This window comes from Rhinichthys klamathensis, unplaced genomic scaffold (genome assembly GCF_029890125.1).
Source record: "Rhinichthys klamathensis goyatoka isolate OS25496 unplaced genomic scaffold, OSU_Roscu_1.1 h1tg000119l_1, whole genome shotgun sequence".
NCBI lineage: Eukaryota > Metazoa > Chordata > Actinopteri > Cypriniformes > Leuciscidae > Rhinichthys > Rhinichthys klamathensis.
The window spans coordinates 1,989,091-2,002,141 of record NW_026606656.1 but is presented as its reverse complement, the minus strand read 5'-3'; the positions used below and the strand labels follow the sequence as shown (position 1 = coordinate 2,002,141).

At 43.1% G+C, this 13,051-nt stretch overlaps 1 protein-coding gene across 1 annotated transcript; it reads left to right on the top strand.

Annotated features, from left to right (window-relative positions):
• Window positions 1-229: 229 nt before the first annotated feature.
• mmp25a (matrix metallopeptidase 25a) lies at window positions 230-10,845 on the top strand. Its single transcript, XM_056255115.1, has 9 exons — window positions 230-269; window positions 431-494; window positions 885-1,189; window positions 1,309-1,487; window positions 1,558-1,655; window positions 1,731-1,810; window positions 9,742-9,891; window positions 10,143-10,421; window positions 10,538-10,845. The coding sequence occupies exons 1-9, from the start codon at window positions 230-232 to the stop codon at window positions 10,843-10,845; spliced, it is 1,503 nt and encodes a 500-aa protein (XP_056111090.1).
• Window positions 10,846-13,051: the final 2,206 nt, after the last annotated feature.

Sequence of the window (13,051 nt, the reverse complement as noted above, 5' to 3'; positions counted from 1 at the left end):
AATTGGGTAGATCATTTTTTGTAAACTCTACAGTTTTTCAAGTTTGGGGATGTTTCATTGCTTTCAGAGCTGATTTTATTATTATTTTATACATCAACAATGTATAATATTTGTTTGTTTGTGTGTGTGTGTGTAGGACTGGTTGATACGGTATGGGTATTTACCATCTCCAGACTCTCTAATTGCTCGACTTCAAACCAGGGAGGGTATTGAAGAAGCTGTCCGTAAAATGCAGCGATTTGCTGGTATTGAAGAGACTGGCAAACTAGGTGACAGATGATCTCCGTATTCACTGTTTTTAACTGTAAGACTTGAGGTTTATTCAGATGGAAGCACAAGTAAAGCCCTCAGAACTCTCTCTGCCACGTGATCTTTTCACGTCATGCATTGCCACTATAGTTCTGATGATTCCATTTTTGTCGAACTTTAGATCAGGCCACTTTAGAAATGATGGGCAGGCCTCGCTGCTCTCTCCCGGACAGAAATGTACATTTGTGTTTTTGTGATACATTTTAGTAAATATTTGTTGCATTATTTTAGTATAATTTGTGTTATACCTAATGATGTCCCTGTGCAACATCTTTATGAGTATTGGCCATGTTTTATGGACAGGCCAATTATGATCAACTCAATTAACAAGCAGATTTTGGCTGTTCAAATAGACTTACTTATATTAACATTATACCACTTTATAAAATATATGGTCATGAATTGTAAAATATACAGGCACTAATATGCCATCCTGTAATTTTAAAAACACTGTATTCCTGGTGAGCATATTGTTGCTGTTTCTTTACCATATACAGGATTCATTTTACAATGTATCCTTTATCTAATGTAATAACCAGAATATTAATCTTACATGTCTCTCTTCTTTTCCCTAGCGTGCAAGATTTTCCCTCTCCCTCCATGTCTCCCACTCTACATCCAGGGCTGGTAAGGCTCATTTTGACCTATGTTTTCCGAGCATGGAGTGATGTCACACATCTGCGTTTCCACGGGATTCGCCCTTCTCCATATGACCCGTCACCACAGACAGACATCAAAGTCACCTTCGCCAGTGGCTACCATGAGGATGGATATCCTTTTGATGGCAAGGGAGGCACACTGGCACATGCATTCTTCCCAGGAAAGGAAGATCTTGCTGGTGACACACACTTTGATGATGGAGAGAGCTGGAGCTATGGAGGTACATTAAATGCTACATATTTGTGTATCTAATCTCATTATTCACAGATATTCATAGATAGATTAAAAGAAAAGAAGATGGGTCAGAAGTGCTTCAAAGTTTGATGTTTTCTTCCACAGAAAGGAGCAGCAATACTGATTTATTCACAGTTGCAGTGCATGAGTTTGGTCATGCTTTAGGCCTGTTTCACTCCTCCTCCAATGATTCCATCATGAAGCCTTATTACTATGGCCCTGTGAGAGACATGTACAGCTACACCTTACCCCTTGATGACAGACTGAGAATACAGGCACTCTATGGGACTCCCTAATATGTGAATAAATAAATAAACTCATCTGTTCATTTCTCACAACTGTGTTTAATATACAGGAAAAAGACCAGATTTTAAACCTTCTCCATCTGTTTCTGCACCCACAACTATTCTGCCCCATTTCTTGACCCCTGCTCCTCCACATCCTCCCTATCAGTGAGTAACACTGTGATCATGAAAGGTTTGACAATGGTTGTTATATTTTTCTTAATGCTTTTCTCTTTTTTTTAGCCCAGCAGCCTCTGCTGATCGCTGTCTGGGAGGTTATGATGCAATCGCTAATATCATAGCAGAGGTTTTCTTTTTTAGAGGTATGATGTCTGAATTATACCATTCAAATCTTTGGCATCGGTAAGATTTGTAATGCTTTTGAATGCTTATGCTCATCGAGGCTGCTTTTATGTGATGGAAACTACAGTACAAACAGTAATATTGAGAAATATTATTACAATGAAATCTTATGATGACAAAGCTGAATTTTCAGCATCATTAATACTCCAGTCTTCAGTGTCACATGATCCTTCAGAAATCATGCTAATATGATGATTTGCTGCTAAAGAAAAAAACAACTTATTATTATGAATGTTGAAAATGGTTGTGTTGCATGCTTAATATTTTTGTGGGATCTGTGATAAAAAAAGTTCAGAATTCTGTGATGAATTGTTCAAAAGAACAGAATTGATTTGAAATAGAAAACATGTGAATATGAATGTCTTTACTGTCACTTGATCAATTTAGTGTGTCCTTGCTGAATTTAAGTGTTCATTTCTTTTCAAAAACAACAACAACAACAACTTTTGAACATTTGTAGACTGTGTAAAAGTATCAGAGGGACTTCCCTTTGGGGTATCCTCAACATATCCTGAAAATAATTGGTGGAAAGGTATTGTAAGAAAAAATGATGAGGACGTTGCAGATCTCAAAGATGAAGTTTATTGCAGCATAGCAGTGGCAATGTACGTAAAGCACATTGGGTTAACCGGCGTCAAAATGAACCCAGAACATCCAAATCTCAAACCTTTTATCCTGTTTTACCAATGAAATTGCTCCTGTTGTAACAGCTGTGGCCTGTATGTTAATGAGGTTGAGACACCCAATTGTCTGAGATGGTTCTCTGTGTCCCACAACCATTCCATTCTACAACTGATGACCATTTGCTCAGGATGTGATCAACTCAATGTTACGGAACAACAAAGGCAGGATGCAATTGCAAAGAACGCTATTTATTATCTCAGAATGATCAGGAAAGTACAAACACACAAATGGCACTACTCAGAGGAATGGTCGAGCGGACACCAGCGCTGATGGTGAGGTGACGCAGGGACCTCGGTGGACAACAGGTGGTGGTGCTCTGTGATCCAATGGTGGTGCTCTGTGGTCCAGTGGTAATCCCAAGACGGTGCTCTGTGGTCCAGTGAAGGTGAAAGAAATCCAACGAACCGACACGACGAGAGACACAGGGAAATCCACAATCCAGGAAGACAGACACGGGAACAGGAACAGGAACACGCCAAGGATACCAAACAACGATCTGGCAACATGAGACAGCAGTTACTGACATATAAAGGGACAAACAAGTGGAACCAGCTGGCGCCACTAATCAAAGATAATCAGCGGCCACACCCACACACACGCAACAGCACGCAGGACGAGAGAGAGACGGTGAATTGATCAACCGTGACAGTACCCCCTCCCCTAGGAACGCCTCCAGGCGTTCCTCGACGGACTTACCTGTCGATTGTAATCATCGATCAGGGAGTGATCCAAAATGTCCCTAGCAGGAACCCAACTTCTCTCCTCCGGACCGTAACCTTCCCAATCCACCAGGTACTGGAATCCGCGTCCCCTCCTTCTCGAGTCCAGAATGCGATTAACCGAATAGGATGGTTCCCCATCTACGAGTCGCGGCGGGGGGGGGGGGGAACCGGGACCGGCGGATTAATGGGTGCTTGAAACACAGGTTTAATTTTGGACACATGGAAGGCGGGATGAATTCTCCTGTACGCAGGATGAAGTTTGAGTCGGACTGTCACCGGACTAATGATCTTGGTGACAGGGAATGGGCCAATAAATTTAGGAGCAAGCTTGTTAGATACGGATCGGAGAGGAATGTTCTTAGTAGAAAGCCACACTTTTTGACCAACGACGTATATCGGAGGCTTCGACCGGTGGCGATCTGCCTTAGCCTTGGTGCGCGCCCTCACTTGGAGAAGAGTCTCACGGGCTCTAGTCCAAGTGTGGTGGCACCTCTGGACGAAGGCGTGAGCAGAGGGGACCGCGACCTCGGATTCAGTACTGAGAAAAACTGGTGGCTGGTAACCTAAACTACCTTCGAATGGTGTAAGGCCCGTGGATGACACTGGTAACGAGTTGTGTGCGTACTCCACCATAGAAAGTTGCTGGCTCCAGGAGGAAGGATTCTTGGAAACCAAACATCGCAACACTCTCTCCAAATCTTGGTTGGCTCTCTCGGTTTGACCATTGCTTTGGGGATGGAACCCCGAAGAAAGACTGACAGTCACCCCCAGAAGTTTACAAAACTCTTGCCAAAATTTGGACACAAATTGGGGACCCCTGTCAGAAACCACGTCCATCGGGAGGCCATGTAAGCGAAAGACGTGATCAATGACAGTTACCGCTGTCTCCTTGGCGGAAGGTAATTTGGGCAAGGGAATAAAGTGGGCCGCCTTCGAGAACCGGTCCACGACGGTCAAAACGACTGTCTTGCCCTGGGAGGGCGGGAGGGCGGTGATAAAATCTAGCGCAATGTGGGACCAGGGTTTTGAAGGGACAGACAGCGGTTGGAGTAACCCATCTGGGGGTCGATTGGAGGATTTACCAGTGGCACAAACCGAGCAAGCCAAGACAAAACTGCGGATGTCACGAGCCATAAGTGGCCACCAGAATCGTTGCCTTACCAAAAAAATGGTGCGATTAGCTCCTGGATGACAGGCCACGCTGGAACAATGCCCCCACTGAATAACGTCGGACCGACACTCCTCTGGCACAAATAAGCGATTCGGTGGGCAATCGGGCGGAGGCGTTACCCCTTCTAAGGCCTTCACAGGGCTCTAGAGTGCGACCAAAATTTGTAAGGGTGCGACTAAATTTTTTCCTAGCTCGCAACAGTGCACCTAATAACGTTCTCGCATGATCGCATCCGTTGCCTCTCCACAAACGAGTCTTTTGTTCTCCTTGCACGCATGGTTGGATCATATCGTGGTCTAAACCAATCAGAGATAGAGATTGGGAGGGTCTTTGCCTCTGATTGGCTGTGGTTATGTTCCGTGCTGAAAATGCTCTGTGCTGTGTGATTGAAATAAATTGCGACGTGAGCACCAGAGAATCAGTTACGGCAATCAGCAGCATCAGCTAAATAAACGCAAGAAAACAGACGACGAAGAAATTTTTAAAAATGTAGGCTACTTGAACTAGGGCTAGGTGAAAAATATTGATTTCTCGATTTTAATCGATTCTCATTTTTACGAACCGTTGGGCTATGCTGTTTTCAGTTGATGAATGAATGGAACATTGTAGCGAGCATCCCATCCAATAAATCGCAATAATCTTTGTGCTTTGTTACTATTCATATGAAACAAAGTCTCAGATTTCAAATTAGGTCCATTTTCTTATGAAATTCAAAAACATAAATAGTGTGTTGAGTCGACGCTGTGGCGTGAGATCGCTCTGGCTCAGCTCAGCTCAAGAGAAGCAGCAGCAGCGGAGCGCACATGATCTTCTCTTCCGCCTTAATACGGTAATACCAGTTACAGCGCGAAATAAACATGAACGAGCATCTGAAAGTGTGCTAAAAGATAGAGTACAACTTATCGAAATCGGTATCTTTCACATGGAATCGCTCAATCAGTGTTTCAACCGTGGAAAGACATCAGTAAAACGCTTGTAAACAATGTAATGTAATGTCACATTTAACTTACCTCAGAAAAAACATATCCAGTGCCCATAAACTCGTTAGCTAGCTAGAAAAATTAACTCTAGAGAGGAGCATTTTGCCAAATATATGCACCATATTGCATATTCATTATAATTTTTAATGTTTTTCAATATTTAATGCATGTTGTTTGAAAAAATCTGGCAAGTTTTTATGCAGCCACCATTTAAATGTTTATATTTCATATAACTTTATTATTATAAAAATAAATAAAAGTGTAATTTAGGTGTTTGTGTACAAATCAGGTAATTTTTACCTTCAATATTATAGTAGGCTAATGAAGCATAGTGGGCTACAACTGACTCCCAATTTACAGCATTAGTTAAGAGATTTGTTTTCCTTGAGAAAATTTGCCATGTATTGTACCTGATATCCAAAATAATCAATATTGAATCGAATTGTGAAATTTGTGTCAATACCCTGCCATAACTTGAACAATGTAAAAACAGCACTTTAAATGTTTATTTTTTTTAAAGATTTATATTTTTATATACAGTATAATTGTGCTAAAAAAAAAAAAAAACTACACCTTATTATTCTTATTCTTCTTTAAAAGCATTTACATAATATATATGAATGTATATGGAGCGTGATAAAAAGGTGACCTTGAAATTGTGGCGTTAAAGGCGACGCGAGACGAGGAAAAATTTTAGTGCACCTAAATTTTGTGCTGGTGCACCTAAATAAAAAAGTTAGGCGCACCAGTGCAACCAAGGCAAAAAGTTAGTCTGGAGCCCTGCTTCATGACCCTCGATTCAACCTCCCACCTAAGAGTGGAGACGACTAAAGTCTCGGGTAAAATACACTCGGGAGTAGACGGGCGTTCGGATTGATCAAAAATACGAGATAAAGAATCGGGTTTGATGTTTTTGGAACCCGGGCGGTACGAAAGAGAAAAGTCAAAACGTCCGAAAAAAAGTGCCCACCGAGCCTGCCTACAATTGAGTCTTTTAGCGGTTCTAATATACTCTAGATTCTTGTGATCGGTCCATACGATAAAAGGTACCCCTGACCCTTCTAACCAGTGACGCCATTCCTCCAGCGCCAGTTTGACTGCCAACAACTCTCTGTTACCAATGTCGTAGTTACTCTCGGCAGGTGATAAACGATGGGACAAAAACGCGCAAGGGTGCATCTTGTCGTCTGTGGAAGAACGTTGGGAAAGAACTGCTCCTACCCCCACCTCTGATGCGTCCACCTCCACCACGAACTGACGTGATGGATCAGGGGCAACGAGGATGGGTGCCGAAACAAAGCGACTCTTAAGTTTAGCGAATACAGCCTCGGCTGTATCGGACCACCTGAACGTCGTTCTGGGGGAGGTCAAGGCAGTCAGAGGTGCGGCTAGTTGGCTGAAGTTGCGAATAAAACGCCCATAAAAATTGGCGAACCCCAGGAACCTCTGTAGGGCCTTACGGGAATCTGGACTTGGCCAATCAATCACAGCCTTAACCTTGTCTGGGTCCATACGCATTCCCTCAGACGAGACGATGTACCCTAGGAAAGGAACAGACTGTGCATGAAAAACGCATTTCTCCGCCTTGACAAAAAGCCCATTCTCTAATAACCTTTGAAGCACTCGTCTGACGTGCTGAACGTGTTCCTGGAGAGAAGATGAAAAAATCAATATATCATCCAGGTAAACATATATGAATTGGTCGACCATATCTCTCAACACGTCATTGACGAGTGCCTGGAAGACCGCCGGGGAGTTGGACAGCCCGAACGGCATGACCAAGTATTCAAAGTGCCCCCTAGGGGTATTGAACGCGGTCTTCCATTCATCGCCCTTCCTTATGCGAACCAAATGATAAGCGTTACGTAAATCCAGTTTTGTGAAGATGGATGCTCCCTGTAACCGCTCGAAGGCTGAAGACATCAACGGCAAAGGATAAGTATTCTTTACCGTGATGTTGTTCAACCCCCGGTAATCAATACACGGTCGCAGAGATCCATCCTTCTTCCCCACAAAAAAGAATTCCGCCCCCGCAGGAGATGAGGAAGGACGGATGAACCTGGATGCTAGAGAATCAGAAATATACTTCTCCATAGCCTCCCTCGCTGGAACAGAAAGTGAATATAACTTGCCTTTAGGCGGAGACTTACCTGGCACTAAGTCTATGGCACAGTCATAGGGACGATGCGGAGGAAGAGAAGCAGCACGAGACTTACTGAACACTTCCCTCAGGTCCTGGTACTCCTCGGGCACGTTTGACAAATTCACTGCCTCCTCCTGGAACACAGAGACTGGTACAGACGAACACACAGACACTAGACATGACTCATGACACATATTACTCCACATAGACACAGAGTTGTGACCCCAATCGACTCTGGGGTTGTGCTGTGTGAGCCACGGATGGCCAAGTACAATGGGTGTAAGTTGAGAGTCCATGAGGAGGAATGTTATTGTCTCAGTTTGATTGCCAGATGTAGTGAGAGTGATGGGTTCAGTGGCATGTGAAATGTTAGGAAGTTGTTGTCCATTGAGAGCATTGACGGCGATCTTGTGCGTGAGAAGTCTTACCGGGAGGAGAGTAGATGATGGTGATGAGGTCTTCTTGGCGGAGATCCCACCCGATAGTAGCCTCATTGTTACTACCGGGCTTGATCTTTTACTGGGCACGAGTTAATAAAGTGCCCCATCTTCCCGCAGTATAGACACAGTCCATGGGATCTCCGGCGTTCTCTCTCCTCCCGGGAAAGCCGAGCTCTACCCACCTGCATGGGCTCGTGATCGGAGACGGGGCTGACCGTGTCCAAGTGTTCAGCGCGCAAACTCTCCGCGCCACGAAATGGCTGGTTCTGTAGGAAGCGACCCATTCTACTCAGACGGGCATCCACTCTCAATGCCAGTTTGATGAGTCCATTCAGCCGAGGTGGCAGATCCAGCAAATAAATCTCCCGTTGGACACGGTCAGCCAGCCCATGCAGGAAAGCATCCCACTGCGCCTCCTCGTTCCATCGGCACTCTGCAGCCAGGGTGCGGAACTGGATAGAATATTCCGACACCGAGCCGTTACCTTGGCGGAGATCAGCGAGTAGTCTGGCCGCCTCCCTACCCGCTACCGCGCGATCGAAAACCCTCCTCATCTCCTCGGAGAGTGCCTAGAAAGAGGCGCAGCATGGGTCTTGATTCTCCCACACCGCCGTTCCCCAAAGAGCCGCCTTGCCAGATAGCAGAGTGATAACGAATGCCACCTTTGATTGTTCTTGACTGAACGTCTGGGGCTGTAAGGCAAAATGCATGGAGCAACGAGTCAGGAAAGCTCTGCAATATTCGGGTTCACCTGCATATCCTTCTGGTGTGGGAAGTCGTGGCTCTCGCTGATGGTGCGGCTCCGGTGGAATGGGTGGAATGGGATGAACGGGTGGTGTGGGCGGCGCAGTGGGACCTCTTAGTTGCTGAAGCTGTTGGGTGAGCTCGGACACCTGCGTCACAAGCGCTTGGACCGCCCGACCTGTGCTGGCGATCGACTCTTGCTGTTGATCCATTCTCGTGATGCTCATGGCGGCAAAGTCGTCCCAGCTCGTAGCGCTTGCTGCATCCATGATGTGGTCAGATCGTTCTGTTACGGAACGACAAAGGCAGGATGCAATTGCAAAGAACGCTATTTATTATCTCAGAATGATCAGGAAAGTACAAACACACAAATGGCACTACTCAGAGGAATGGTCGAGCGGACACCAGCGCTGATGGTGAGGTGACGCAGGGACCTCGGTGGACAACAGGTGGTGGTGCTCTGTGATCCAATGGTGGTGCTCTGTGATCCAATAGTGGTGCTCTGTGGTCCAGTGGTAATCCCAAGACCGTGCTCTGTGGTCCAGTGAAGGTGAAAGAAATCCAACGAACCGACACGACGAGAGACACAGGGAAATCCACAATCCAGGAAGACAGACACGGGAACAGGAACAGGAACACGCCAAGGATACCAAACAACGATCTGACAACATGAGACAGCAGTTACTGACATATAAAGGGACAAACAAGTGGAACCAGCTGGCGCCACTAATCAAAGATAATCAGCGGCCACACCCACACACACGCAACAGCACGCAGGACGAGAGAGAGACGGTGAATTGATCAACCGTGACACTCAAGTGGTGAAGAAACAATATAACTTGACTTTCCTCTTCTCTATGATAATTAAGCCATTTTGGGGATGAGCTCATTCTAAAATTTTCCATGGAGTGGAATCTGGATCGAGGCAGACAACAATTTCTTACAGTATCAAAATGATAAATTAAAGAATCCTCATCCTCTACCTCAAACCATTCTCTTTTTATCAGGTCCACACTATTGGAGAGTACATCATTCAGGCTCATTAATGTCCTTGACTCCAGCTCTGATCCACAGCTTCTGGATCGGTTTGCCTCCAGAAACAACTAGAGTTGATGCTGCATATGAGAGAAGAGATGGATATATTGTATTCTTTATTGGTAAGAATGAATAAATAGACCCAAAATGTAAAAATATGTGTATTTAAACAAGTGAGTGAGTACAAGCAATAGTTTATTATTTTCATACTATAGGGGCTTTTGACTGAAATGGAGTGTAAACAGAAAGATTGAGAGGATGCAACATATTAGAAATAGTGGTTGAAAAACAAGCTGGCTGTTTACTGGCTGTTGTACTCAGGAGCATCTTCATTCCTTATTTTGAGTCTTTTACATTCTCGTTTTTTTCTCAGGTAATCGGTACTGGGTATTTAGAAACACAATGTCCCTCCCTGGGTACCCACGACCACTTTCAGATTGGGGTTTATGCTCTTCTGCAGGACAGGTAATAGAGAGAGTGGAGGCAGTATTTCTGTGGCCGCACAATGGGAGGACGTACCTGTTCAGTGGTGGAGAGTACTGGAGGTTTGATGAGGCGGGAACAGAGAGGAAGCTGGAGGAAGGGTACCCTAAACTGGCATCCATCTGGGGGATGCCCTCTCGCCCTGATGATATCATTGGATTTCTAGATGGTAAGATGCGTCTTTTATCATAAAAGATTTTATTTATAATGATTTCCATTTGTTTTTTTGTTTTTTTTTGCTCCCGAACCAACCTCCTCAAACTATTTCATCCACAATTCCCTCAGGAGACACCTACTTCTTTAAAGATTCAAACTACTGGATTTTAAAAAGAGGAGGCCTGGAGCAGGAATCTGCTTTCCCGAAGTCCATTGCTACTGACTGGATGAAATGTGATGGTAACCTTTCAACTCACACACCTGAGATTCCCAGAAGAGACAGAGACTGTAGTTGCATCCAGAGTTCAGCAGCTGGAATATGTGCTTTGTTAGCTGTTATATATTCAATTATGGTAGTCTGTATTTTGGTTCTAACTGATAATATTCATATTATTTGTGTAGTATTTACTGCGATTTTTAATGTTGTGACTGTGTAGTTAGTAAAAATTATTTTAGCTATCAATGAATTAGTCATCATCTGGGATAGTAAAGTGTCCAATGGTTCCTTACTTTAGAATCTAAGCAGATGCGGTGTAATCTTGGTATTGTTTGCCTACTGTTTCTTGAATACTGTGTATTCGGATATCTTACTCATGACATACTGCTTTTTACAAACTATATATAAAATATATTACAGTACATAGCCTACTAAATGGTCAGTGTTTTGAAGAGCCCTAGATGGTCTCAAAACTAACACACTATGGACTAAAAGCCACGAAACAATACTTAAATAATAAAACTCATACTGTGTGAGGCTTATTCTGTGTGTTTTTTTACTCGATTACAACCAAAGTTAATTAAGCCAGGTGCACACTGTATTATGTATGAAGACTGGAGTAATGATGCTATAAATTCAGCTTTGATATCACAGAAATAAATTATATTTATTAAATTACATTATATTTATTATGTAATTATATAAAATATTATTATTTTTTACTGTATTTTGAACAAATAAATACAGCCGTGCAGCAGAAGAGACTTCTTTCAAAAACATTTGAAAAAAATCTTTCTTCGAAGAATCAAAAAAACACTTGCATTGTCACAGCGAGTGAAGAAGGATGAAGTGTGTTACGATATGATGAAGCATTTATCAGAAGATGGATTAAATATAATCTTAAAGCTTTACAATGAAGTATGGGAATCAGGAAAACTCCCGTCTTCATGGAAACAAGGAGTGGTAGTACCTATTGCAAAGCCTGGGAAAGACCACTCAATTCCGACAAATTATAGGCCTATTGCTTTGACATCAAATACAAAGTAATGGAAAGAATGATTATGTCTCGAGTATTATTTTATTTGGAGACCAGAAATTTGATACATCCATATCAGAGTGGGTTCAGAAAGGGTACTCTAGATGCAGTTGTATGCTTGGAGAATGAAATAAGGAAAGCTCATGTGAATAAAGAAGCAGTAAAAGGTAAAAAAAAAATTGACATTGAGAAAGCGTATGACACGGTGTGGAAGGAAGGACTGCTAATTAAATTAGATCGAATGGGCATCAAGGGGAGATTATATAACTGGGTTATGGATTTCCTGCAAGAACGAACCATACAAGTGAGAGTAGGTATTGGATACTCTGATATTTATCAAATAGACAATGGAACCCATAGTAGTGTTTGCAGCCCCATACTTTTTAATATGATGATAAATGCAGGATAGATGTTGTTGAAAACTGGGCTAATCAATGGGGGTTTTAGCAGCTGAAAGCCAGAATCCCCATTGATTAGCCCAGTTTTCAGGTAATATGTTTTTTAACTCCTGAAGTTAAAGGGTTAGTTCACCCAAAAATGAAAATGCTGTCAGTAATTACTCGCCCTCATGTTGTTCCAACCCCATAAGACTTTCGTTCATCTTCGGAACACAAATGAAGATATTTTTGATGAAATCTGAGAGTTGGATCACTCCTCCATAGGCTTCTAAGGGATTGAAACTTGCCGGCCCTGAAAAGTTATTAAAGACATCGTTAAAATAGTCCGAGTGACTACAGTGGCTCAACCTTAAAGCTGCAGTCTGTAGCTTTTTTTGGGTTAAAAATTATCCAAAATACATATTTGAGAAAATACATAACCAGCCAGTGTTCAACGCTATCTGCTTGCCGTAGCTCGATTCAAAGCGGTAAGCTTGTAATGATGTTTTTAATTCCAGTGGTACTGGTGGATTTCCGCGGGAGATTCGAGCATGTCTTTGCGTCATTACTTCACATCTGTACACATAAAGAAGGAGTCTCGGCTAGTAGGCTATATTGCGTGTGAGGATGCTGGAGGTGGAGATTTATAGCCTTTTCTCACAGCACTTGATATAGTTAAACTTATCAATTTGATGGCGGATCCAGAAAGGTTCAAACGACAATCACCAGTGACAACTGGAGACTCACCCGCCGTAAAATGCAAAAGACTTTGTTCGGACTTCGGAGTGGCTACAGAAAAAAAGAGACTGCAACCGGCCCATGCGAAAACAAGGATACATATTGGAAGGACAATAACATTAACAATTTGAGAACAAAGTATAATTTGCACGGTTTTGCGTGATATGATAACTTATAAGCGATTGTTAGATTTAATCAGCGCGATTTACTGCAATGTCAGAACCAGAACAAGGTGGATGTGGAAAGAGTAATAAAATATTCTACTCAAGTAAAAG

Bases quoted from the DNA above. Each gene is read 5' to 3' on its own strand.
- mmp25a (XM_056255115.1), top strand. From the start codon at position 230: ATGCAGCGATTTGCTGGTATTGAAGAGACTGGCAAACTAG. The intron at 1,190-1,308 runs GTACATTAAATG...TTTCTTCCACAG, and splicing joins AGAGAGCTGGAGCTATGGAG to AAAGGAGCAGCAATACTGAT. The intron at 1,811-9,741 runs GTATGATGTCTG...TCTTTTTATCAG, and splicing joins AGAGGTTTTCTTTTTTAGAG to GTCCACACTATTGGAGAGTA.